The sequence below is a fragment of the Danio rerio genome, chromosome 17 (assembly GCF_052040795.2).
Source record: "Danio rerio strain M-AB ecotype USA chromosome 17, GRCz13ab, whole genome shotgun sequence".
NCBI classification, from domain to species: Eukaryota; Metazoa; Chordata; class Actinopteri; order Cypriniformes; family Danionidae; genus Danio; species Danio rerio.
In genome coordinates, this window is record NC_141037.1 from 30,735,530 (window position 1) to 30,763,238 (window position 27,709).

The 27,709-nt window shown below is 35.5% G+C and overlaps 1 protein-coding gene across 2 annotated transcripts in view; it reads right to left on the reverse strand.

Moving 5' to 3' along the window:
* Window positions 1-7: 7 nt before the first annotated feature.
* Window positions 8-27,709, reverse strand: part of ush2a (Usher syndrome 2A (autosomal recessive, mild)) — a 412,815-nt gene continuing 385,113 nt past the window's right edge. Inside the window, exons 65-73 of one of the 2 annotated variants that reach the window (XM_087290676.1) lie at window positions 21,215-21,421; window positions 19,456-19,694; window positions 17,065-17,282; window positions 15,006-15,182; window positions 14,808-14,891; window positions 12,745-12,980; window positions 9,353-9,418; window positions 5,730-5,933; window positions 8-3,844 (exon numbers count right to left, since the gene is read on the reverse strand). In XM_087290676.1, the coding sequence (XP_087146802.1) occupies window positions 3,755-3,844; window positions 5,730-5,933; window positions 9,353-9,418; window positions 12,745-12,980; window positions 14,808-14,891; window positions 15,006-15,182; window positions 17,065-17,282; window positions 19,456-19,694; window positions 21,215-21,421 (1,521 nt within the window). In that variant the 3' untranslated portion in view covers window positions 8-3,754. The remainder of the gene's footprint in view (window positions 3,845-5,729; window positions 5,934-9,352; window positions 9,419-12,744; window positions 12,981-14,807; window positions 14,892-15,005; window positions 15,183-17,064; window positions 17,283-19,455; window positions 19,695-21,214; window positions 21,422-27,709) is intronic. The other variant, XM_087290677.1, reaches the window with a different exon arrangement.

A 27,709-nucleotide genomic window follows, 5' to 3' on the forward strand; every position in this document is an offset into this window, starting at 1 on the left:
CAGCGTCTCAGACTCTCTTTTATGTTTTAATAAGTTTGAAAACATCAATATTACAAACACAGCTTTCTATAATTATCCATATATGAAAGTACTTTACAAGACAGCATAAACACCACACATATCTCTGCGTGATCTTAGCAAAAGCTGTTTTTACAAAAAAAGTACAAATAAATTATTGTGACAATAAATAATACTGACAATCTTTTTCTTTTAAAAAATCATGTAAAAAATATGCTTTTTATGATAGTGCTGATCACTAATATCTTTGTGTAATAATAACACCAAAAACAATGCATTTATCATTAAATATAATCACACAGTAACACTTTAAAATAATGGTCATATAGTTAAGGTTTTGTTAATGTATTTACTAAGATGAACAAACAATTGTTTATACTATTATTATATAATTTTTACAAATCTTTTTTAATGTTAATTTACATTCACCAAACTACACATCTACGATGCAAATCTCCTGTTCCACCACATCCCAAAGGTTCTTCATTGGATTTGGATCTGGTGACTGTGGAGGCCATTTGAGTACAATAAACTCATTGTCATGTTCAAGAAACCAGTCTGAGATAATTCACTATGACATGGCGCGTTATCCTATACTCGATTGGTACTAATGGGCCCAAAGTGTGGCAAGAAAATATCCCCCACACTGATCCAGTACCACCACCAGCCTGAACCTCTCATAAAAGGCAGGATGGATCCATGCTTTCATGTTGTTGATGCAAAATTTTGACCCTACCATTCAAATTTCGCAGCAGAAATAGAGACTCATCAGATCACGGAACGTTTTTCCAATCTTCTATTGTCCAATTTTAATGAGCCTGTGTGAATTGTAGCCTCAGTTTCCTGTTCTTAGCTGACAGGAGTAGCACCCGGTGTGGTCTTCAGCAGCTGTAGCCCATCCGCCTCCAACGTGTTGTTGACCTCTGGGATCAGGAAGGCATTTGCACTCACAGAACTGTCGCTCACTGGATATTTTCTCTTATTCTGATCATTCTCTGTAAACTCTAGAGATGGTTGTGCGTGAAACTCCCAGTAGATCTGCAGTTTCTGAAATACTCAGACCAGCCTGTCTGGCATTGATAACCATGCCACGTTCAAAGTCACTTAAATCACCTTTCTTGCCCATTTTAATACTCAGTTTGAACTGCAGCACATCGTCTTGACCTTGTTTACATGCCCAAAGGCATTGAATTGCTGCCATGTGATTGGCTGATTCTAAATTTGTGTTAACGAGCAGTTAGACAGGTGTACCTAAAAAAGTGGCCGGTGATTGTAAGTTAAATAACATAGCTCATGTTAACTCGCTTTGCATTAACCAATGTTAACAAGCACAAACATTATTTCATGTTGAACTATGATTAATAAATGCTTTACATGTTTAGTTAATGTTAGTAAATACATTAAATAAAGGACCACTAATAGAAAGTGTTACCCTTCAAATATAACAGGTTTAAAACAACCTCTGACAATAAAAAGCACATCCACATGTGACACCGATGACAATTTTTGGAGTTTAACGTGAACATTTAAGACACTGGATCCATTGGCATCATCACGAATGCGTATCCGCTATTGCTCAGTCTAACAGGCACAACAACAACACAACATTATCATGAATACAGACAGCATATGGATGAGACTACCGGACTTACTGTCTTCCTCATTCATGTGTCTGTAGAGACCGAAGTGATGGACTTCCTCGCTATGTTGGCATGAATAATTTGTAGTTTCAGTTCATTAATACTTTATGATTGCGGTAATATTTCATAGCTACACAGCCAGGCATAAGACTCCATTTAGAGCTATAATAATACAGATCTATTTTCAGAACAGTTTGTTTCCTCTCTACAAAGATAATCTTTGTCTAATAATATGAAATCAAACTAAAGTATCTATTAAGAGTAAGCTAAACTAAACTACCAACCAGACTATTAACACCAGTGACCAGTGGCTCACTTACAAACCAAAGGGTGAACAACTTTATATTACTTATTTATATTACTTAAAAGTGTTTAGCAGGGGTTCTCAGTCTCGGCCCTGAAAGGCTGGTGTCCTGCAAATTTTATTTCCAACCCTAATCAGACACACCTGGTTAAGCTAATCAATCTTTAACTAGGCTTTCTAGAAACATCCCTGCAGGTGTGTTGAGGCAAGTTGGAGCTTTAATCTGCAGGACACCGGACCTCCAGGACCTAGTTTAAGAGCCCCTGGTGTATTGTATGGTGTTAATAATTAATTAGTAAATAGTTCAAGTCAAATGTAGTGATTTTTACCAGTTCAATAATAATCATTATATTATTATCATCATCATCATTGTATTATTATACTTTTTAAATGAGTAAATATACATAAAATGTTATTGATTAATGAATGCAAAAAGATTAATAATTGTAGCTTTGACATTCTAATAACTTTGTGTTCCATAAAAATGGTCTTAAAGGGGTCATTTTATGCATTTTTCTCAGAATGTGTATGAAATTCTTGCTCAAAAATCCCAACAGATCATTTACTATGCCATGCAAAGCATAAAAAACATACATTTTTTACGTGTCACTTTAAATGCAAATGAGCTGCTGTACTCCACCTTTTTCCAAATGAAGGCGGGGCATTTACAGCTCATGCCTCGGTTACTCTGGCACCGATACACAAAACTTCTACATTTTAAAGTATTGTCAGCTTAAACTCCAATACGTCTTTCTAAGTACACCGATTACACAAAACAGGCACAGAAAGCCAGCTGTCACCACATTGTGCAAGTATTAAAGTGTTATTAAAAAGTCTCTTCACTTACATCTGTCAAATATACACACAAGATTATGGCAAAAGCACTCAAAAATACCTTTATGTAATATTGGTTTGTCTGTGAATGTAAACCATTCAAATTGCTTGTGTATCAGTATATTAAACTGCATTGACAATACCAGCAACAACAGGTTATTCATGTAAATTAACCAGGCCTAGTCCACTTGGTAATGCCTTGGGTGGAAATTATATAAACTTGGAATAACAACGAAAAACTTCAAGCTCAATCAGCAAAATTACAAGATAAAGTATGCAGAAAATGTAAGAAGCATAATAGGACCCCTTTAAGAGTTTTGGGCTAAATTATGCCAGACTTGTAAAAACATTAAATAAAATTCAAAGCAAAGACAGAAGCTTTTTCAAATCTCTGATTATTTACCAATCACTTTTTGCACCTACAACAATGCTTATATATTATGAAAAATGCTTAAGAATAATTGTTTGGATGTAAAATAATAGTTGAACTATTGAGTGCAAGTCTAAATGGGTATATTATGAGGAAATCAAGGTTTGTAAGAATTTAGGCAAGTACAGTGAATGATAAACATAATATTCATTAAGATTTATCCTATTGAAAGCAGGCTGTAACACAAATAAGTCATTTTAGGATTCAAATGGAAGCAGTTAGTTGATGTCAGAGGTAGTCAGTATTTACACATAAGTTAATAAATTGTCCCATCTCTGACTAATAATAATAAAAAAATAAAGAAAAATCCAGCATTATGAAAAATATGGATAATCTCATGTTACATACAACATTCTTTAAAACAAATAAAGGTGAATTCCTAACATATTATTTTATGCTTATGTATATTTATAAAGGTTAGTGCCTTATTGTATTGTTATAAATGTGATATTGACTGAGCTACGGAATTTTCTCAAGGGAAAAAAAAAACATGGGTGTTCTTCACACTTGTGGGTGTGTGTGAAAACTTCACAAGTGAGTGTCTGTAAACAGGGTTTGCTCTTTCTTAACTGAGCTGTAGCTTTTAATGGTCTCTCCAAAGTCCTCATCCCCCACATACTGCAAAAAAGAGAAGAGACAGCATCAGTTACGATGATAAGAAAGCACAGGTCAGAAATGTTTACATTAACATAAAAGTACATGTTTGTGGACTTTTTAATGATACATTCTCACTTGTCTGGAATACCTGATTGGTCATATGTGGCTTTCTGCTGTCATATGTACAGAATACATTAAATATTTTTGTTAAATTCAAGATGAATTATATAATTATCAACTTACTCAACTATTTAAAAGTAAAACGTAGTTTAAGAGTAAAAACTAATATTGTGAAAAATCTTTAAAAAATCTTTAAAAAACAATGTATTTCTGTAGTGGTTAAGATTGTATTTCAGCATCATTATTAGTCTTTAATGTCAGATGGTGCCAAGTTGTGCAACTATTTTCAATTCAAGTCATAATATTCAATAGTCACACTTGTTAAAATTGTGGAGTTTGTTGTGAGTAAGAAGTGGTAGAAAATTAGTCAGAATTCCAAGATATAATAATTAATAGTTGCAAGGAAAAATACAATTGCTAGAATAACAGAATTGCAAATATAAATTTAAAAAGGCTGAATAATTAATAGAATTAATCTTAATTGCCCAAATACATATCCAAAATTGCAAAAATGTCAGAAATGCTAGAAATATAGTAATAGTGATAAAATTTAAACTTACAATTGCAAGAAAATACATAACATTGTATAGAAAAATCCACAGCACATGGTTACCTACTTGTGACAAAAAATGATTATTAAAAATATTTTTTTATGTATTATACACTGTTTCTTTACAATGGGTTAAAGTTTTTTTTTTTTTTTTAAAGACGAGAAAAAAGAAAACCACTATTTGTTTTACTTTTATTCCATTCAGGAGCCATGTGCACCCACTGACAGGTAAAATCTGCTGCTTACATTTTGTACAGTATTGCCAAAGCATCTTAGATATGTATAAAATATGTAATAAATCAACATCATCAAATAATAATAAATAAATCTATCTATCTATCTATCTATCTATCTATCTATCTATCTATCTATCTATCTATCTATCTATCTATCTATCTATCTATCTATCTATCTATCTATCTATCTATCTATCTATCTATCTATCTATCTATCTATCTATCCCTGTCTGTCTGTCTGTCTGGCTGTCTGTCTGTCTGTCTGTCATATGTCATAATAATGACATAAGTATAAAAAGTATAATAATTACAATAAAAAAGTGTAGATTGGTTAAATAAGGCTTAATTAGTAATTAGAGTTAATTAAGCATTTATAACATCGTACATATATTTTGCAGCCGGTTTAAATGTAATTTATATTTTAAAAGTAATTTTAAATAAATAGAAAAGTTGTTTAAATCAAATAATTTATTATATAATGTTTCTTTTGGTCTTCCAAATCCCAGACATTAGAGGAGATTTAGAAATCCCGGAAGGACACATTTTTAAGTCCCAAAAAGGCGCGCCTTTGTGGGTCCCTGCAGAGCATGTGAGATTAACAGTTCTTGGGCACAGACAACGATAAGTAGGAAACGTGTAGGGCAAGAGGAGATTTTCCACTGGTTAATCGATCACAGATTGGAGAAATTCCGCCAATTTCTTGCAATTATGACTTTTTTTATCCTGCAATTTTGACTAAAACACGTCAGAAAAAAAATACCTACAAAATAAAATATGCTTACAGATTTTGTTTCTTAACTGTAATCCCAAGTCAATAATAATATATCAATTAATTTTTTTACTATTGATGCAGCCTATTTTTCAGTCAGTTGTTGGTAATACAAAAAAAAATTATAATTTGTGTTAATTTGTTTCAAGGGTGATTCGTTTTTTTATATTTTGCTGAAATTATCACAGCTATAATATCCCTTATGACAGAAATTTCACAGGTTTATCTCACCATTCCGCTGTCAGTGGCATGCAGGTCTGCGTCCCATGATTTCTTATCTTGAGTGTCGATCAGCTGGCTGACACTGCGATGCAGGGAATTCTGGGAGTAGGCATGGCTCAGCTGGCTTTGACTGGGCACACGCAGCACAGACATGCTGGCCTGATAGCTGTGGTTACTGGTGCACGTACCTCCGATCTTAGTATCAGTCAAACCCTGATCAACCAAACACACAGCAGATTAATATATACAGTAGCACAAACAATCACTGCACACTCAGTCACATGCAGTAGTCAAAGAAGAACAGATAACCAAAACATGTATACATTTTGCAGGCATGCAATACCAGTTGATGGTGAAACAAAACCCAAAACATAATGGAAAGTGAGTGAAATCTCCATTATGAAACACACATTTTTTATTTTTTCATTTAAGTTTAAGAGAAAGAGTGACTGTCAATGCAAAAAGAGAGTAAATGCCACAAAAGGCATTCATGTGTAAAGCTATTTGGTTAACACTTTACAATAAGGTTCTATTTGGTGACATTAGATAATGCTTTAACTAACTTTACAAAAAGGCTACTATATGCATTGGTTAAAGGGTTAGTTCACCTAAATTTTTAAATTCTGTTATTATTTACATACCCAGATAACCCCTATTTTGACAGTTTTTGGTTCATTTTCTAGACGTTAATGTAGTGTTCTTTACAGCGGACATCAGACCTGGGATCTGTGCAGGTTTGGGTCTATATTTTACATGGTCTGATGGGTCCAGGTTGGGATCAAATTATTATATACTGTAATATATCAGGTCTGTATTTAATTCCTAAGTTAATCAGGCTTGTAGAATGCCCAATCTGCCATGATCAGTCTGTGTCACTTTGTTGGTATGTTAAATAAGAAAATAAGGGCGTACTCATACCGTACAGTTGCCTTGAACCGGGCCAAAGCACGCTTGTCCCCCCTCCCGTCTCCCCCGACAGCCCGCACTCATTACATTTGGGCCTGGGCATGCTTACATCATCGATGATGCACTGTCCAGTAAGCGCTCTCGTTCAGAACCTGGATATTTCTTTAGTTACATCGTTTAAATTGTTTGATATGCAGTGACACGCAGTCAAATATTTCGCTGAACAGATGAGCCACTTTTAATGCTCATAAACAATCATAAAGTCCTTGTGCTGCAGAAATTAGGAGGTTTGTTGAAGGTGCGCAACTGTCGTGCAGTGAGGGGTTTGCATCTTTAATAAACTATGACAGTTTGTGTTCATTAAACAGTACAAATGATTAATTAATCTACATGAAACAGTCCCGTAAAAGTCACGTCTCGCTTTCAGTTTCGGGCTTAGGCGCATTTTGCACGCACACACAAGCGTACCGCGCAAAAGCACAAGTGAACCACGCCCAGGCCCAACTCACAGGTCTCAGCAGAGTGTTTTCACACCTCTAGTTTGAAAAAAATCCAGCAAAGTGTAGTTCAGCTTTGTTTGGGTGGAAGTGTCTAGTGGCGAAAGAGGGAAGGGTTTGGATAAAAAAGGGGAGTTTTAGTACATGCACGCGCTCATTTTTAAAGTGGCAACACAGACGGTGAGAAGATAGACAGTGACTATGTTTACATGGACATTAGTAATTGAATTATTTACTATAATCTGAATAGGACAATAATATTATTAAAGTGTTCACATGAGTTGCTTTTAAAATGTTCCTTTCATGATCCCGTTTTACATGTTATAGCACATATTACGATTAACGTCATCGCGTCACCGCACTATCCACATTTCCTCCGGAGTTTCATGTGATTTTAGGTGTTTCATTTTTAATTTGTCTACTTTAACTGCAGTTTGGCACTTTTACTTTAATTCAGAAACATTTCATGCATGCCTCCTGTGACAAACAAGATATTGGATGCAAGGAACTGCAGGAAGAGTGTTGTTTTAATGGAATTTTTGATACCGCACACAAAACCCTCAGCATTTCTCTGTAGATGCATAGACTTGATAGGTACAGATAATATAGTCAAACAGCTATCCTGTCACAAAATGTGTCGGAAATTCTACACGATGGTAATCATCTCCAAACATTTCTTCTTCTTCTTCCATTTGTTTTAATTTACAGTTGGCAACACACTGTGGCGTCTCTCTGCTGTCTGAACCCTGTAACAGGTAAAAACATCTTCGAAGCTATTATGCATATTAATGAAGTTGCACCTCATTTACAATAGAGTGTGCTGATTGGTTCGAACCAAGTCTTTCTCATGAATTAATGATGAAAACTCAAAGATGTCACTTTGTACTGGCCGGTACAGACAGCTAATCTCCACGCTGGAATTTACACAAGGATCTTATAGTTGTGACGTAGCTTCAAAATTTCTTTTCATACCGGAGGAACGAATTTGCACAACACACACACTTAACCTCAACCACAAGAAGCAGAGCTTGCGTTTCATTTTCAACAGTTGTCAGATAATGAAACTTGAATATAATACTAAGGTGTCAGTCATTGCCTTGGTAATGTATGTGTAATTTAGACAGTGTCATTTTTGGCACTCCGTTTTTGACCGACTGACTGCTCTCTTTTCCTATAGCTAGAAAACCTGGTAGTCAGGCAACAGAGTAGTGATGTCATATGCACATGTGCTTTACCACTATCACAAGGAAGGCTTCTAAGAGTAACAGGTCAGGGTCCGAGTCCAGGTCGGGGTCGGAGCAAACCACATATATGAGTCTTTTGGCGGTCAGGTCCAAATTTTGGACCTGTTAAGGACTCTTGACCCTTGTTGTCTATAGAGATTAAGAGACTAATTTCAACATACTGCATTTCATCTAAAATATTTTCATTTGTGTTCTGATGATAAGCAAAGATCTCAGGGCATTGGAACAACATGAACGTGAGTAATTAATAACAGAGTTTACATTTTTGGTTGATCAAATAATTTCAGGTAACTTAGGGGTAAATCAACATTTAAAAAGCGTTTTTCATTAGAAACTGAAGTTATCTAGGGCAGTTAATGTAAACAAATGGAACCTTATTGTATTGTCGAAAATATTTGTACTTTAAAAAATAGTATAAATAGTAAAAATAGTATAAAATTTTATATCAGTTGGCCTCCACTACTATGTACAACTAACATTAAAAATTGTTTTTTACAATTACAGAACAAACCACTGTTGTCCAATAACTTCACAGTTAACCTAATTAAAATATAGTTAAATAGCACTTTAAGTTGAATAATGGTATCTAGCAAAACAGCTAGAAAAACTATTATGTTTACAATGCATTGGAGAAAAAGTCATCTGTATGTTAAACAGCAGTAGGGAAATATTAAGAAGAATTTCAATTTCAAAGAAGGGCTAATAATTTTGCCTTTAATTGTAAATAATTAGTATACTACATCAAATGTTTCAGTACCCAGCAGTTAAGGCCACCTAATATAATCTGTATACTAGAAATAGCAATAGTGAATGTTGCCTAGGCAAGTATCACTATATGAGGACAAATCTAGCCAATCCAGCAGGCCATGCTGATGATCTGTACCTCAGTGCGCATGGCAAAGCGCTTTAGAGTTATACTGCAGGAGGAGTCCGCTATATTGTCAAACTGGAAAGAGCAGAAAAAGAAAGAGAGAGGCAGGCTTACCATGGGTGTATCAGGCTGAAGTAGAGCAGTAGAAGCATGGTTAGAGCAGAGCTCAGAGGAGGCTCTCTGGAGCAGGACAGAGACAGTTAAAACACACACAGCAGATATAAAGAGAAATGACACACTATACAGGTGAGGAGTGTTTTCTCTGAAAACTGATCATGGGTTTAAACTAGTGCTGTCAAACGATTAATCGCAAATTCATTCATTCCTTTTCCCTTATTTAACAAGGGTCGCCACAGCAGAATATGTTTTATGCAGCATATGTTTTATGCAGCAGATGCCCTTCCGGAGGCTACCAAGTACTGGGAAACTCCCATATACTCCCTCATTTGCATACACCCTCATACACTAAGGTGGATTTTTGTTTTTACCCAATTCGCCTATAGAGCATATCACAAATTATCACATCTAAATAAAAAGTTTGTATTTACATCATGTACAGTTTGTGTACTCACAGTGTATATATAAATAAAACATACACAACTAAAATATTTGTTATAGATATATTTAATTTATTAATACAAATAAACATTTTTCAAATATATACATGTATGCGTATATATAAATATAATAAGTATTCACAGTGCACTATTTACAGTACAATACATACACAGTTGAAATCAGAATTACTGAACCCCTTTGAATTTCTTTTTCTTTTTTAAATATTTCCTAAACGATGTTCAACAGATCAAGGAAATTTTCACAGTATATCTAATAATCTTTTTTCTTTTGAAGAAAGTCTTATCTGTTTTATTTCTGCTAGAATAAAAGCAGTTTTTAATTTTTAAAAACAATTTTAAGGTCAAAATTATTAGCCCCTTAAAGCTATTTTTTTCAATAGTCTACAGAACAAACCATACAAAAATTTGCCTAATCACTCTAATCTGCCTAGTTAACCTAGTTAAAGTCTTTAAATGTCACTTTAAGCTGTATAGAAGTGTCTTGAAAAATATCTAGTCAAATATTATTTACTGTCATCATGGCAAAGATAAAATAAATCAGTTATTAGAAATGAGTTATTCAAACTATTAATTTATGTTTAGAAATGTGTTGAAAAAAAAATTCTCTCCGTAAAAAATAAACAGGGGGGCTAATAATTCTGACTGTATATAGTAGCGTTGGATCGTTATTAAACAATTTGTTCATTTTGAACGAATCTTGTATGACTCGAGAACGAGGAGTTCCTCTCAAGGAGTGATTCATTCATTTGTGCAGGTGGAGTGGATAGAAGATTAGTTCCTTTTTGAGTCTTCTACCAGGTTTGAGTCATTCATTCATTGTGTAAAAGACGGATACCAATCTAAGCAGTCAGAGCGGGAAAAAGATTTGATCTGTTCATTTCTCAAGTCTTCGGTTTGAGTCATCTCTCTAACATGATGAGCAAACAACTCAAAACCAGAAAACTCGAAAGGTGAACCAATCATGGCTCCTTTCGGCTCAGCCTATGTGCATTGTTTAAGCTTATATAGGACTGTCATTGTGATGTGAAAAACCACTTAAATTTGAAGATGTGTCAGAAGAGATGGCATAGTCATGTCCAAAAGACCAGGTAAAAAAATTATCTTTAAATTTTCTTTCTTATGCCATTCTAGTTATGACTTGATTGTAGTGTGATCAATATTTGGGCTTGTTGTAGATGAGTTTGGAAGGAACTGGAAACATTTATTTATTTTTTTTATATTTTATTTTTGGCCTTTTTACCTTTTATTAGATAGTACTGTTTTTAGACAGGAAGCGAAGTGGGAGAAAGAGAGGGGGGAAGGTTAGGGAAATGTCCTAGAGTCGGATTCAAACACGGGACGCCCTGACATGCTACTACACCATATGCAGAAGCACTAACCCCTAGGCTATTGCGCTGACAGAACTTGTAACATTTTAATAATATTTTGGCAAATAGAACTAAATAAATGAAATGAACGAGACTTAAAGGTCAGAGTCAGTAAAATGATCCAAACTTCCCATCACTAATACATTGCAATGTTTCTTTTGACAGCACTAGTTTAAACGAAACTGACAGACAGAAAGACCGACAAACAAACAGGCATACAGATAGATGTAGTTGTTACTTTTTAAATCAAACAATTCAGACTTTTTCAGTCATAACTGTGAGATATAAACCTGGAAAAAGTCAGTGCTCTGAGTTTATATCACACAACGGTTACTTTTTGCAGTTTAGACCCTTTTTCTCCTTTTTTTAACGTACACACCAACAATAGAGAGTTTATAACTTCAACTTGAAAGACAGAAACACAATTTTGAAAGGAAATCTAAAGTGTGACATGAATGACTGCAATGAAACAGTCATAATTCTGACAAATCAAGTATGTGGAAATAGTACGTGAAACCGACATGATTTTACATCACATTTCACGCTTGGGTTAGCTTCCAGGCATAGGTAAGTTGATATTTGCACACCCGCCTCATGCTTGTGCAAAACAAATATTTCTGTCTTGAGCATTCAAATAAGTCAAACAAAAATTCATGGACAAGTCAAGTGACATGCTTTGCATTCAGAGATACAATGTGCAGCATTTACTGTGGATGTATCATGATATTTCATGATTTCATGATAAAAGTCTCTTATGCTTAAAAAGACTGCATTAAATATGACAGTCAAAACACAACAATAAATTTGAGAATATTTTTAGATAGCAAACTAATGATTTTAATGCATTAAAATGTTATTTATTCCTGTGATAAATAAGTAGAACTTTCAGAAGCCATTCATTTTCAGTCACATAATCCTTTGGAAATCACTGAAATATTTCTAATAAACATTAATATAAATATTTAAACATTTCTATAAACATTATTTTTAAATTAATACTGAAAAACAACATGCTTTTGTTTGGAAACCATGATGCAGTTGGTTTTGTATAGTGGATTGCTGTTTTTAGCACTTATTTAAAATAAAAATGTAATTACCGTTACAAATATATTGTCACTTATCCACATCTTTTATCTTGCTTATGTCAATTTCATTTTGATCAATTTAATACATCCTCACTGAAAAAAGTGTTCTATTCCTTTTAAAGACCCCAAAGACCCTAGACCAGTGGTGTCCAAACTTGGTCCTGGAGGGTTTAGCTCCAACCCTAATCACACACACCTGAACCAGCTAATCAAGCTCTTACTAGGTACTTCCTGGCAGGTGTGTTGAAGCAAGTTGGAGCTAAACTGTGCAGGACACCAGCCCTCCAGGACCGAGTTTGGACACCCCTGCTCTACACCCTTTATCATAGAGTGAAGAGAAGTGTTAGCACTCCCTCTTCTGGACATCTGAAGGAATTACACATTGGAATTTACACATCTGTGCATAAATACACATATTTTTTCGTATTCCATTTTTGTAACATGCAGATTTGTGAAATGTTTTCTGAGTCTCTCACCAGATAGGAGTCTTTGGGTGGATATTTGGTGCTCCTCCTCTGCAGGGGCATTATTGGAGGTCTCTCCCTGATGAAGGGAGGTTTGCTTAGGGCTCGTTTCAGCACTAAACCCATCAACAGAGCCAGAAGCAGCAGCCCTACCAGCGCCATCAGAATGATGAACCACAGCTCCGTGTAGAACTTGTACTCAGAGCCATATAGCCCAGTTTTACCTCCCGAACTGGACTCCACAGCATCTGCCAATCAATCAATCAATCAATCAATCAATCAATCAATCAATCAATCAATCAATCAATCAATCAATCAATCAATCAATCAATCGGGATAATTATCAATACAAAAGATTACATTATTATAATTGGAAGTTATAGGTTTTATTCTTAATATAAATTATAAATAATTTGGGAATAAAGGGAAAGTGACAAACTGCAAGCTTTGGAAGTTTATATCAGGTTTATATCTTCTACATTCAAATTCTGTCACTGTTTTAGAGCACATTAGCTATTAGATATCCTTAAAACTAACATAGTGATTTTTACTGAACATTACAAATGACATTTTACTCTCCATGGATTCTGGGTCATCTGCTATTTGGATACTTTTAGACCTAAGCGCTGCTTTAGATATGGATTAGGGGTGTCCAAACTCAGTCCTGGAGGGCCGGTGTCCTGCAGATTTTAGCACCAACTTGTCTCAACACACATGCAAGGATGTTTATAGAAAGCCTAGTAAGAGCTTGATTAGCTAGCCCTAATTGTGGTTGGAACTAAACTTTGCAGGACATCGGCCTCCAGGACCGAGTTTGGGCATGCCTGCCATAGATCATGATATTTTATTGAAACAAACTGAGTGTGTTGTTGGGGTTCAGGGCCTTGTCTTACATTGGTTCTCCTCATATCTAAAGGGGAGATCTTTTTCTGTAAATATTGGATCTTTTACTTCACCACCTAAACCCATTCATTGTGTTTTTTTACAAGGATCTATTTATATACTTCCTATAAGCTCAATATTCCACAAACATAGCATAAACTATCACTGCTATTCAATTCAAGTTTATTGATATAGTGCTTTTACAATGTAAATTGTGTCAAAGCTGTATATTAGTATTACATTTATACGCATATTTTTTCATTTTCTTATATTTTTATACAAGTTTTATTTTTTTTGTAAAATATTTTATTTTTTGTAAAGCACTTTGAATCAGCTACGGTAGTGTAAAACTGTGCTCTATAAATAAAGTTTGTCTTGCCTTTAAAAATTTTAATAATGTTGTATCTGTTAAAGTGCACCATGAACTAACAAATCAAAATATTGTTTATATTAGCTTTATATTCTATACTTTTTTAATTTTTTGTTTATCAAGTCAAGTCAAATCAACTTTACTGTCATTTACCTACATATATGCACATATAGTGGAATGAAATGCTGTGTCTCACAGGACCATGCTGCTACATAAACAAACCATGATAAATTTGAGCACAACACTCAACGTTGAAGCTATTTTAAACCTATTCATAACTAACAAACCCGAGCGGTATCTACCTATATTAAAAATACATATAAATACTTAACTGTCCCCTAACCTAACACAGGCAATACAGGTAATTTAAAATAAGATATTGTGTGAAAGATTTTAGGCTTTTGATAATAAAAATTAACATGAACAAATAAAACCTTTGTTTACAATTACAGCCAATTCTAAATTCTGTAATAATTTATAATGTATAATTATTTTGGTGGTTTAATGCCAAAAGCATTTCACCAACTATATTTATGGCCATTTGACTGTATAATAAGTAAAACAATAAGGGTGGTAAAATTCACAGTTTTCGCTCATCCAGTTTGACTGCAGCCATCTGCTACTGTATATAGCAATTCTGAAAAGAAGTTTAAACATCAATTTCCTTGTCAAAACCAAAAAGTGAACAGGCTTTTCAGTGATAACTCTGATAAAGTCTGCAACAGTGATACTGGCAGGGGAACAGCTCTACTCAGACAGTCAGGATGGAGACACTGCTTTTTTTCTCCAGTCACCTTCACTTGGCAGACCTGAAGAAACATACCTATACCAGTGGCCGTGTTGTATTTAATGACAGGAGAACTGGCGCTGCCACTGTCAGTGGTGCAGGTCACTTGGAATGCAAAGGCTGAAGAGAAAAGAGACCGGACAGATGATGAGAGACAAGGATACTGAAAGGGAACTAAAAAAGTCTGGCCTGTGAGTCAAATGGAGTCCTGCCTGAGGCACACAGTGTTCATACTTTTATCCGAGGTGCGTGGGATGTGTAGAAAACTGTGGAAGCCGCTGTAGACGCGCAGACTGCTTTCGGTTAGGCTGTATTCTGTCAGAGGCCCGTTCAGAGAGAAAGAGCCACTCCAGTCCACAAACACTGAGGTCAGGTTACTGTGCACCACAAATGCCTCCATATACTGAGGAGCTACAGGGAAACAGTGACAGAGGGGATTGATTTATGTGCCATAACTATTTTTTATAAAGTCCCACTGAAATCATTTTTTATGTTAGTCTTAAGGTTATCTAGTCAAAACTAAACGTATTCACACCAAATATGCAAAATAAAATACACAAATATATATGCAAAATGAAGTAAACAGATATATGCAATATAAGAAAAACCCAAATAATACACCTAAAGCTATGTAAGCCCATTTCTGCCAGGTAAAAAAAAATGCATTAAAAAGTCAAAATTCCACGATAAAAATGAAAAACTATGTCTTACTAATTAATGTAGTCAAAATTACAACATAAGATGTAAAATTTTAAGATATTATAAGAAATTATGAGATAAAAAGTTGAAACTTTGACTTAAAGGGGGGTGGTCCACTACGATATCATATTTAAAATTTTAGTTGATGTGTAATGTAGCTGTGTGAACATAAAAAGAGTTATCTTAGCAAAGCCTACAGCGAACAAAGTTTGGCGACTGCAAACAAAACACATACGGTCTAGTGAGATCACAAATGCTTCAGGTTACTTGCATTTACCACACACACGCACCCTGCGAAGGGCCATGGCCAGCAGCGATGTAATGTTATAGCAGAGAAAGCTAAAACGCCGTCCAAACGCTGCTATTTCAACAGAACTTGTTCTATTTCTGTATTTGAGCTTTCAAAGGACACACGAAGACAGAAGTGCTTATAGTTTTTAATTATGTTCCAGAGAATTATAAAAATATAAATAGTGCCAACATTTGACAAAGGACAGCTTCCAGAATCTCCCAGTTCATTGGAGGGTTCAGTGCTGGATTTGGCAAAAAACTCTTCTAAGTAGGAGCATCTCCAACCATAACAGACAAAGCTGTGGATTGTGAATCGATCTATTACTTCCTAGTTTGTAGCATTAACGGTATGTTGTAGTGAGGACGTAAACAAGAATGTAAACAACAGGAAATGCTGTTTGGCACCGCAAACAATATAGCTACAAATGAATCAGACAGCCAACGCTGCTAAAAGCTGCGCTGACAGACTGTTTACACATAGCAAAAGTGGTCCTGGTGATGTGGAGCTGATCTGCGAATCACAGCACATTATGTTAGCTGATCAATTAGAGCCTCTTGAGGGCGGGTCTTTCAGAGGAACTAGGAAAAATGTGTCGTGTTCATGTCAGCTGAGTAGTTGTATATAATCAAAGATTTATGAAAAAATAAAGTGAATGTCTACAAATGAAGCATGAGCACACATTGCTCTGCATCTTATAAACACAACCAAGCCCTCAAAAATACACTGTGAATCACCCCTTTAAAGAGTTTCAATTACATGACTTATAACGTTAAAATGATGACTTGTAAAGTTGAAATTACTAGATAAGAAGTTGAAATTATGAAAAAAAAATACATGAATAGTATTTACATGACAGTAATAAAAGTCATATTTTTATCTCTTAAATACTGTACATAATTTACATTTTTAAAGTCATAATTATCTTGTTATTTAGACTTTTTAAACCATGACTTTGAATCATACATTTAAATCATAATTTAGACTTGGTAAATCATCTTTTTGACTTGCTGGATCATCAGAAACATGACTTGCTGGGTCATAATTAAGATTTTTAAGGCATGTTTTTTTTTTTTTCTTACTGTTGCAAATGGGCTTCTATACAAACAGACATATTCATTGAAAATGTTTTTTACATTTTATTATGGATCAATGGTTTTAATGAAATTATTCAATTATTGGTCACTTATTCACAAAACAAAACATTTAAGAAATTACATCACAAATTGAAGAAAGTTGAAAGGTACTTCAGAATTTCTGAGGGCAATCTGAGTCTTACTGTCCTGAATAGGAATAAGTGCTTACGTTCTTTGAGTGTGGTGATGGAGACCCAGTCAGATGCAGTGCTGCCCATGTTATTGTATGAAACCACACATAGCTCATAGTTGGCATAGGGCAGCAGGCCACTGATGTTGAAACTTTGCCCCATCCCGAAGAACTTAACTTCCACAGGGCCGATGGCACAGGGTACAGGAACAGGCTGTGGGGGCTGAGGACAGGACAATCGCACCTGGAGCTCACAACTACAGGGATGGAAGTAAAAATTGTCAGACAAATATTTGTGCTATACTAGCTTAATACGCAGCTCTTTGAATGTTTGAGGTAATTTGGACACATTAAAGTGCTATTCTTTTCTACTAAGAAGGACTTTTCATCTAAAAAATCTTTTAAAAACAGTTATTTTTGACTGTTTTGAGTATACGGATCTTTAATGTATTAAGGACAGATTCTGAGGATACAATAAGCAAATGAGAATGACTGCTGAAGGATTATGTGACGCTGAAAATTGCAGTAATAATGCTAAAACTGCTGTCTCAGGAATTCATTTTAAAATATATAATAAAATAGATACTTGCAATTTAGATTTGCATTAATATACAATAAAATACTTGCTTTTAAAACAAAAGTAAAACATTTCTGGATGGTAGTGTACATTACAAACTTTTGAAAACAAATATAATTTCAAAGACATGTTCAGTGTGTTTTTGTCTCTCATAGTAGCTTGTAACCATTGACATTTTATCATTAACTTTTATCATTAACCAAGAACCACTGTTTCAGCAAAAAAAACTTAAATGTTTTGTGATTCACATGAGTTTTAGGTCACAAGAAGCTTAAATTAAATATATATGTGTTATTTATTACTGAAATATGTGTATTTCTATGTGTATGTATATATTTACATTACTTTATAATGGTATTAACATTGTATCTTTATATTATTGTATAATAATACACAGTTGCATTTTTCTAAAAACTGGTGGCAGTTGAAAGAAAGTGTTGCCGCCACAACCACATTATGTCTTCAGTCAACAAAGAGGACAACACAGCTGAAGACAAATACTAGCTGTCTCATTTCAGAGGCTGCATCCTCCGGAGAATGCAGACTTCAAAGGTGAGTCCTGTAAAGTTCACACAGGCTGAACATGGGGTTTTGAAATGAGACAAACTAGCCTACCGAGGACGGATCTCGTCACCAGGCAACCGTAACAGCTGCTGTTAATAAGGGCTGATAAAATTTGTCATTCATTTTTTTGAAAGTGATTTTAAAACTTATTTCAAGCGTTCTAAAGGCAAAACAAGGTATACAGAAACTGGAAATATAGTTCCTTTGATCCATACATGTACACATAAAATAAACTGTCTACAAAATTGTTCTTTAGTAAGACATGTCATACTGTTTTTTGTTTTAACATGTTTAGATATTCAAGTAAAAAAAAAAACTTAATTCATACATTTAAACCGGAGTTTTCTTTTGAAAACATCCTGACATTATTAGTGCGCAATGAGTATTGGGACGCTAGAGGGCTTGAATGATCCAGCGGTTGTGTCCTTGATTACCTGGGAAACGAAGGAGCCTTCGAATTTTTTAAAAATGAGACAGCCTTCGACGCGTCGCGATGACACAGCGCATTTGAAATGCATAATTTGGAGGATGCAGCCTCTGAAATGAGACACAACTGAAGGATGCAGACTTTAAAGGTGTGTCCTTCGAAGTCAATACAAGCCGAACTGAGCTATTTGACATGAGACGATCTAGCCTACAGAGGACAGATCTCTTCACCTAGCAACTGTAATGGCTGCCATTAATAAGCGTGGATTTTAAAACTTTTATTAAGTGATCTAAAGGCAAATGAAGATTTACAAAATCTGGAAATATATTTCCTTTGATCCATACATGTACACATAAAAATGTAAACTGCCTTTGAAGTCACTTTTTAGTAAGACAGGTCATACTCTTTTTTTGTTTTTAACATGTGTTTAGACATCCAAGTAAAATAAACCTAATTCATACATTTAATCCAGAGTTTTCTTTTAAAAATGTCCTGCCATTATCAGCGCGCAATGAATCTTGGGACGTTCAAGGCCACAAACGGTCTACCGGTTATGTCCTTCGTTACCAGGTAAACGGAGGATGCATTTTGAGGCTGCATTTGAAGGAGCCTTCTAATTTTTAAAAAAATTTGTCAGCCTTCGTCGTGTAGCAATGACGCTGCACCCTTCAAATGCATTCTTCAAATGCATCCAACTCCAAATGCAGAAGCAGATCAGTCTTTGATTTGATCTTTTTTTGCAATAGATTAACAGCACGGATTAATTCTTTACCTCAGGAATAACAATGTGTGCAAGCAACAATGTGGGCAAGCAAAGTGTTATCGAACAGTTAAACCAAGTAACATAAATATTACTCTGCACCTCTCAATGATGCCATTGGGCTGAAGAGGCATGTCCCACTCCACCAGAGCTGAGCGGGAAGTGAGGGCGATGGGTCGTGGCGGGGGCTGCTGTGCCGGGGCAGAGGCCTGGGTGCGGAGTTCGCTCAGGGGACCTCGACTGCAGCACAGGAAACAGGTGCAGACCTCTACGCCAACAGAATACACTGTGAAGGGCCTGAGACCATGGAGAGTCTGCTGGTGGGACGTCCCCTCAGACAGCTCCATGCACAGATAAAAGTTAGTACCACATCAATGCTCTGTTTACATACAACTGTGGCACTTTATACAGTGCCCTCCACTAATTGGTACCCTTAGTAAACATAAGCTAAAAAGGCTGGGGAAAAACGTCTTAATTTTTTAACCTTTTAATATTTAGCTCAAGATATTACCAAAAAGTGAAGATGCTTATGAAAAGCTTTTTTTTTGGTAAGAAGTAGAGTGTTTTTTCCTTTAAATACATTCAAACAATTAATGGTGATTTGGGGACATCTGATTGTAGTTTTGGGTTAGGGTTAACCCTAACTCCAACCCTAACACTACTAACTCCTAACAGGCATTTTTAGTGTTTTACTACTTTTTAGAGCCACTTTCTTATGTCCACATTTCTTATTTAATTTTTGAGGAACTCAATAACTTGTAAGGCCTTTGCACATTGAAGTCCGAAATGTTTGTATGCGTTTTTGTCCTAGTCATATGGAACAAATTTGTCACATAAACAAACCTTGCACACTGAGTTGGATGCGTATTAATTAATCCATTACAAAAAACGCAAAACGTTTCAGAGTCAGTTCAAGCAGTGATAATATGTTCTTCTCTCTTCTCCTAAATAGAAAAAGAAAGAAGAATAGGCTGCATATTGTGTTCACCCAATACTGATAGAGAGGAAGGAAAGTTCCCCTCCTAATCAAAAAGCTGCGCTGGATTATGCCCAAATGCAAAGTTTATTTTAGGAAATCAGTGGAATTTTGATACATTGTTTGTGATTCTTCACACATTCCCGTGTGTAAACAAATCCTGAACAGAGACTGGCACCTATACCTATATACCTATGGACATTATAATAGATGGGCACGTTGATGTGTTGAAGCAACAAACCGAAAACGGATCATGCTTTCTATTATGTTTGTGAGCAGTACATCAAATGGACACACACATCAAACACATCAGTCACTGAATCCAGCATATATGGGTTCTTCAACATATACTGTATGGGGTCTTTATTTTATGCACTGTGTTTGTCATAAAGTTATCTGTAGCTCAAATGACAGCATTCTGTATTTAGCTTTTCGCTTGAATGGTGGCTCTGAACTGTCAAAATACCTCTTAAAATGCTTTTTCGGATACAGTTTTTTTCCGCTTTTTTATGACGGATGAAAGTTTTCCGTCAAAACAAAGATTCAGTGTGCAATTTTAAATAATTTATCTTTAGTTTTACCCATTGTGATAAATGACAGAGTATGTTTGGCATGAGAAAGATAAACAATTTCTGTTCCTAATCACCCAGGGTACAAAAAATATCAAATATAAATGGGTTTAAACTTTAAACTATTTTTATTTTTGATACTGTATTAAAATGAAAATGTGTTTTCAATTGTTTGTTCCCAATGATGAAGTACAACTAAAGACCAACTCTCTATAACTATAAAGACCATTTCTCCCAACCTTTGTTATCAAGGGTTCCATTATTAGTGGAGTGAACAGTATATCTGTAAAACAATCATAAATTGTGTATTATGTACCAGCTGGTATGAGTCTTTGTTTTGTGCAAAGACTCTGTAGAGACTGATGATGCCGTTTGGTTTTGTTGGTGGACTGATATCCACCACAGCTGAGGTGGCATATATGTACAGGAATTTAGGTGAGCTGATGCCCTCTGGAGGAGCTGGACCTGTGTGACCCTGAGCCCACGGACTCCCTGCACGACCTGCTGAGTTTACAGCCCATACCTAAAACAACAAAATCAGGTACATAATCATCAACAAAACAACCAAATCAGGTACATCATGTACGTCGAATCAGGTACAATCATTGAACACCATATATTATAAAAATAAATATTATTGCTGTTAATTATTATTTAAGGTCAGATACAAAAAAAGTTAATTCCATGAGGAAAAAGTGAAAGCAAAAATTACAACAGCAATAGTATTTATTTTAAAAACATTACATACTTAATACTTAACAAATACTTCTCTTAAATAGACTTTAAATAAGAAATTAATAACTGATAAGATGGACTTTTGCAAATGCGGGAAGATTTCAGCTGTGGCCGGTTAGACAGCCACCATCACTAGCCACTTTGGCTGGTTGAAAATATATTTTAAATTGTAGTTTTCTTAAAAGCAGTGTTCGATGTAAGGATGGCTTAATATTCATACAAATGTAATCTTAGAATATAGAAGCAACACGACTGACAAAAATAATTGTTTGCGTGAGCAAAAGAAAGCAGGTGAATACTGAATGAGAGAATGATAACTTGCACCAACAGCTGATGTAATGCGCATGACAGTTTAAAACGCGTGTGCGCTCCCATTTCCTTGCGTGAAGCAACTGTGCCTGGATACGCAACTGGTGTGATCGGTTTTCTTTCAAATAGACTAGACAAAAACTTATGCTTATGTACCCGACTGTCTTGTTGCTTTCAAGAGCTCCAGCACCAGTTGCTTTCACTTTAATCATTGTTTGAACAGATTATTAATTGGCCTAACATTAACCGTGTGCGTGTGATCATCCTTTCATTATCACACATGGTGTGTTTTTCACCTTCTTTCTTTTGCTTACAGTTATTTTTGTTAATATGGTTTAATTATCACCCTTTTAAATAACATTGCTCTAATATGAGATTAGCTTCCTATTTTTGTGTAGTTAACTGGTGATCTGGGACCTTTAGCCAGGACAAATTACTGTGCATATTTTAGATACATGACAATATATATATATTTTTTTGATTATTTGTTTATTGCAGAACAAAGCCAGCATACATAGCTAGCAACAACTATATACAAGCCAGGGTTTGCATTAAATAAAAATACATAAAGAAATTACAAATAATAATAATAATAAAGACAATAAAATAATAAATGAATAACAATACACAGAAAAAAAAAAGCTCTGGGGTGAGAATTAACTAGTTATTATATAAGAAATTTTCTCAATAAAATCGGACTATGCTTTGATTGTATGGGGTTTAGCTCTGTTAATTCTAGCAGTGGAACGTTCTAACAATGCGACAATATATTTTTTAAATATCAATTGTTTATTTTTTGTCTTTTTAAGAAATGCTTTGTTAAAAAAAAAGTATTAGTATAAAGCAATTATTTTGTTGCTTGTTTTGACACATTTAAAATTTGTGGCTAAGAAATAATAATTATTTATGTTCGGTGTGGTCAGAGATAAATTTGGTATCCTTCATTTTGAAGTCTGGAAAGTGATGTGAAATAAAAACAAATTATAATACGACACTTTGAAACCATGACCCATTTGCTCATGCTTACTGAGCAAGCTCATACACGACACACAAAAAGTGAAACAAATAAGGAGGCATGTGCACATACCAAAATGTAAATCAAGTAATTTTAGCATATCAAAGTCTTATTTATGCACATTAAATACATTTTCCCAACAACAAAATTGTGGCTAGTGAAAATGCTAAGTGGCTAGTAATGTTGGAAATCTACTAGCCACAGTGGCTGGTGATCAAAAAAGTTAATGTCAAGCCCTGAGTCTAACCATATAGAAAGGAAAGAACTTGCTACATGCAAAGCTACAGGTGAATATATCAAGACGTTTGTGGTCTCTCTAACACCTGCGGAGCCGGTGGTAAAATCAGACCTGATAGCGACACGGCTCTGCAGTGGCCCAGCAGACAGAACGGAGACTCGGCCCCATCCTCTCCTAAACAGGAGTCACCTTCACCTGATGCACCCACCTGGCGCCTTTCGCGAAATGAAACTACCCATTCACCTACTTCGAGGAGTCAGTAGTCCTGCTGTCATTAAGAGCCAAAACATCAGCATCCATTACACAATCACTCCAGCCCGAATCTACATGAAAATTAAATTTCACCTTCATCAAGGAGTAAATGAACACATGGAAAGGTGAAGTAATCTTATTTACTAGACGAGCTGTTTGTATAATTACACAGGAAGAGTAGGAAAAGGTCAGCCGGGGTCGCTATTTGCATGAGTAAGTAATTTGTAGATTGTCAGTTATAATAGCGGCGGCAGATGGATGTTCCTGTGGATAGGGTTAAATTAGCCTCAATAATAGGCAATTACACCGTGATCAATCCAGATGATAGATCTAAGTGGCAATACACACGGACTGCACGAGACACTGGCTGATTTTACATTCCCATCCCAACTCGTTCCTCTGCCAAACTGACAACTGGACGTTTCGAAGGGGGGGCGATGGAGGTGTTAAGGGGTGACAGAAGCCAAGGAAAGCGGACGCAGAAACAGCCTCGTGTCACCCGAAGAGAGAAAAGGTCACGTTGGCAGGAAGACAGTGAGGAAGAAAGAGTGACGGACGCTTGGCTTGTGCCGAAAAGCCGCCTTATGAATGATCGCAGGACAAAGAAGTGCGATAACCTTAATTTCTCACTGATAAATCATTGCGATTCCCAGATAGGAATTTGGTAAAAAGAGATATGGCCGCTGCGTTTTAAAGTGGAGTCAGCCAGGACATCTTCATGCCCTTGTGTGTGGGCGCAGACGTTTTATTGCCACAGGAGCACTTGCATACAGAGCTGTAATTAACACAGGAAAATAAAAGTATTTCATGAGCGAGCTCTAATGGATGTGGGTGTTCACCACAGAGCTGAATCTGCCCGGAGACAGGCTCTCATTGGCCGTGGACACGCCCCCCAGTCATGGACACAGGGCCAAAAGTTCCCTTTTCTGTTATGAGCACTAGACTAATTAAGATTTGACATAAAAGTGTCAATAAAATATGTAGCCTCTTAACATGGGATGGGCTTGATTTCACAGGGACACATGCCCTTGTGTTAGAACGAGCAAAATGAAACAACAAGGCGTAACAACTTCATGACTTTAGGACAAAAATAGGGCTAGTTCATCCAGAAATTCAAGTCCTTTCAGCATTGATTGGTCTTCATGGCAACCCATATTTTCTTTCAGATTTCTGTTTCTTCACTATAAGTGTTCTCATCCCAAACTACTGATGCTTGAAAATATTTAAAAATATGAAAAAAGAAGAATAAATCATTATAAACATTATATATAAAACATTAATCAAGAGGTTTAGTACAGATGCTATAAAGAGACATTATCACTATATTTAGTTTCTGCACATCAGTGTCAGTACATGGTGCATGTTCACATGACATGCTAATTTTTGCCACTGACATATTGTCTGGGATTGTCTTCTCATGAAGGCACACAATATACCAACACTGAGGAGTAGAAACTGTTGAATAAAGTCATTATTTTTGTTTGATGTAACACAAAAGTATTTTCATAGGATTATAATATTTTGATAGAGGGACATAGTCTGTTTTGAGTATTTTTTTGGTAATTTTTCTAGACCTTTAATGAGTCTCGCTGTTTATGGAGGATGAGGGAGCTCTTAAATTTGACAAAATAGAAGACAAACAAAGATCTCAGGGGTTTGGAGCGACATAAGGGTCAGTAATTAATAACAGAATAAATTTTTTTTAGGTGAATTAACACTTTAACTCTGCCAGTTTAAGTAATTTGTACTGGGAAAGAATCAGAATGATAGCCTTTATGTACGGGTTTTTCCTTTTATGGGTCAAGAGCGACAAAAGTAACTTGCAGTGTTTGTAACAAATATCACTTTCATGTGCGTCTGACCAACAGATAAATTGTGTGCTTTTCAGAGCTGTTGTTAATGTTTTGGTCACATTCCAAAAAAAAAAGTATGCAATTATTTGTATTTAAAATATATTTTACTTAATGGTTGAGTGTGATTATGACCCAACTTTGGGTAAAGCAAACCCAGCATTTTTAATGTGTAGTTTATCAAACAGCACATTTTAAAATACATGCTATAAACCTGCTAACTTGAACTGAAACTGGGGCTGCCAAAATGACTGTTTAACCCTCCACTGCACGGTGTCACCATATGCCAACGATACTTATATTAATTTCCCCGCCACAGTTTCTTAAAGACCAACATCAAAAATTTTAGTTAGAAAGAGAAGACCTTAGAGTAGCCAATGATGTGCTTTGGTTAAGTCACATGACATGCTGTGTTTTCTGTAGCACGATTTGTGACAGACTGGTGTTTATTGTGAGTAGTTGCTGAATGCAAATGTAAACATCAATAGAAACAAAGGATCAAATTATGTCAGATCCACAAAAAAATCTGAAACATCACTTCCAGTAAGATATGATGACATATTCACAGCTTAAAACGTTTTTATCAAATTAGTTTTTTGTAAATCGATCAAATGTGTGTGTTACCAAATAGCAACACTCTCCAATAGTGGAACGTGCAATATTGCATTGGGTTAGCTAGCTAGCAAGGTCAGCTGTGAACTTTTAAGTAGAAACTTTTCCAATTTTTAAAAAATTTTTTTTTACAGCACTTCAAGTTAAATTGTTTTAAGAAAAGAAAAACAGTCAAATATTTCTTAAAATAGATTTATCATAATGCGTGCGGTAGAGGGTTAAAATATTAATCCCTGCTACTCTCAACCTGCTTTTGGTTGTGTGCAAATAAAATTTAATAATGAAACATTAAATCATAAAAATTAAATGTGTTTTATTACTGTAGACCCTTTTCACATTGTTTGGGTTTCTCAGCAGCGAAATTCATCATAGTTGGGTGCGCTTAGAGTGCAGTGAATGGGAGAGTACAACAAATCATTTTTAAAAAAAACCTGTTTGCTGAAATAATAAAAGAAAAAAGCCACAACAGTGTTTAAAGACTTTCAGAAAAAGAAAAAAAATTGAGACTGACGACGTCAAATTTACTCTCAGCCCCAGACGCTGCATTAGATATAATTAATATAAGCGGTGGTTCACTAAGATGATATTATACAAACATAGATGCATATAAATTTTTATACATTTTTTAAAATATCTAAATAATAAAAACTTTCAAGGATTTAAGATAATGATGCCCGTTAAACGCGTAATTTTTCTTGTGAAAAGGGTCCATAGATTAATAGTTTGATCTATTAACAAACCTTTTGAAGCATCAGGCACGTGAAGAGACAGAAATCTCTCAGATTTTTCAAAAATGTAATTTCTTATAGACTTGAAACGACACAATGATGTGACATCAAAATTTTCATTTTTTGCAATGAACTAACCCTTTAAACATAATGACACCATTTTCACACCGTTAAATAAGCAGACTCAGACATACGTTCAATGACACATCCAGTATAGTTAGCAAGCTCCCTGAGGAAAGCCAATAGGCATTAAAAGGTCTTTCCAATACTTGTACATTTGGGAGGCCTAACAGCTAATTCAATGGCTTCGATCGTAATCGTCAGCGTTCAGCCAAGCCCAGATTAATGTCCCTGTCGCCTGTCCGTCATCACTCAGCTCCGCCCGCCAGCTGTCATAAATTACCGCTCATAAATAAGATGGAACAATCAGGCAAACTCTATCAATTTAGCCCTGATCAGCTCACGCCTCTCAGGCCTGACAGTCAAATGCTAATGTTATTTTGCTCCAAAGGCTAGGCTGTCAATTAAGAAAGGTCTCGTAAGGGGACAGCGGTGCGAGGAATATGGTGAGTTAGATTAAATGCTTGTCTACAAGAAGGAGAGAAGGTAAACACTGCAGAAACACATAATCATGCTTATTAAATAGTCCTGGAGGAGCGGATTTATATGGAGGATTTAATCATGTTTAGATGCAGGTTTACAGTAAAATGTTATGCAGCATTAGAGTTAGGGTTTAAGGTGTCACGGTGGCGCAGTGGGTAGCATGATCGCCTCACAGCAAGAAGGTCACTGGTTTGAGCCTCGTCTGGGTCAGTTGGCATTTCTGTGTGGAGTTTGCATGTTCTTCCCATGTTCGCGTGGGTTTCCTCTGGGTGCTCCGGTTTCCCCCACAAGATACTATAGGCGAATTAGGTAAGCTGAATTGTCCGTAGAGTATGCGTGTGAATGAGAGTGTGTGGGTGTTTCCCAGTGATGGGTTGCAGCTGGAAGAGCATCCACCCCAGATTAATAAAGGGACTAAGCCGAAAATAAATGAATGAATGAATGAATGAGGTATGATTTCATAAATATG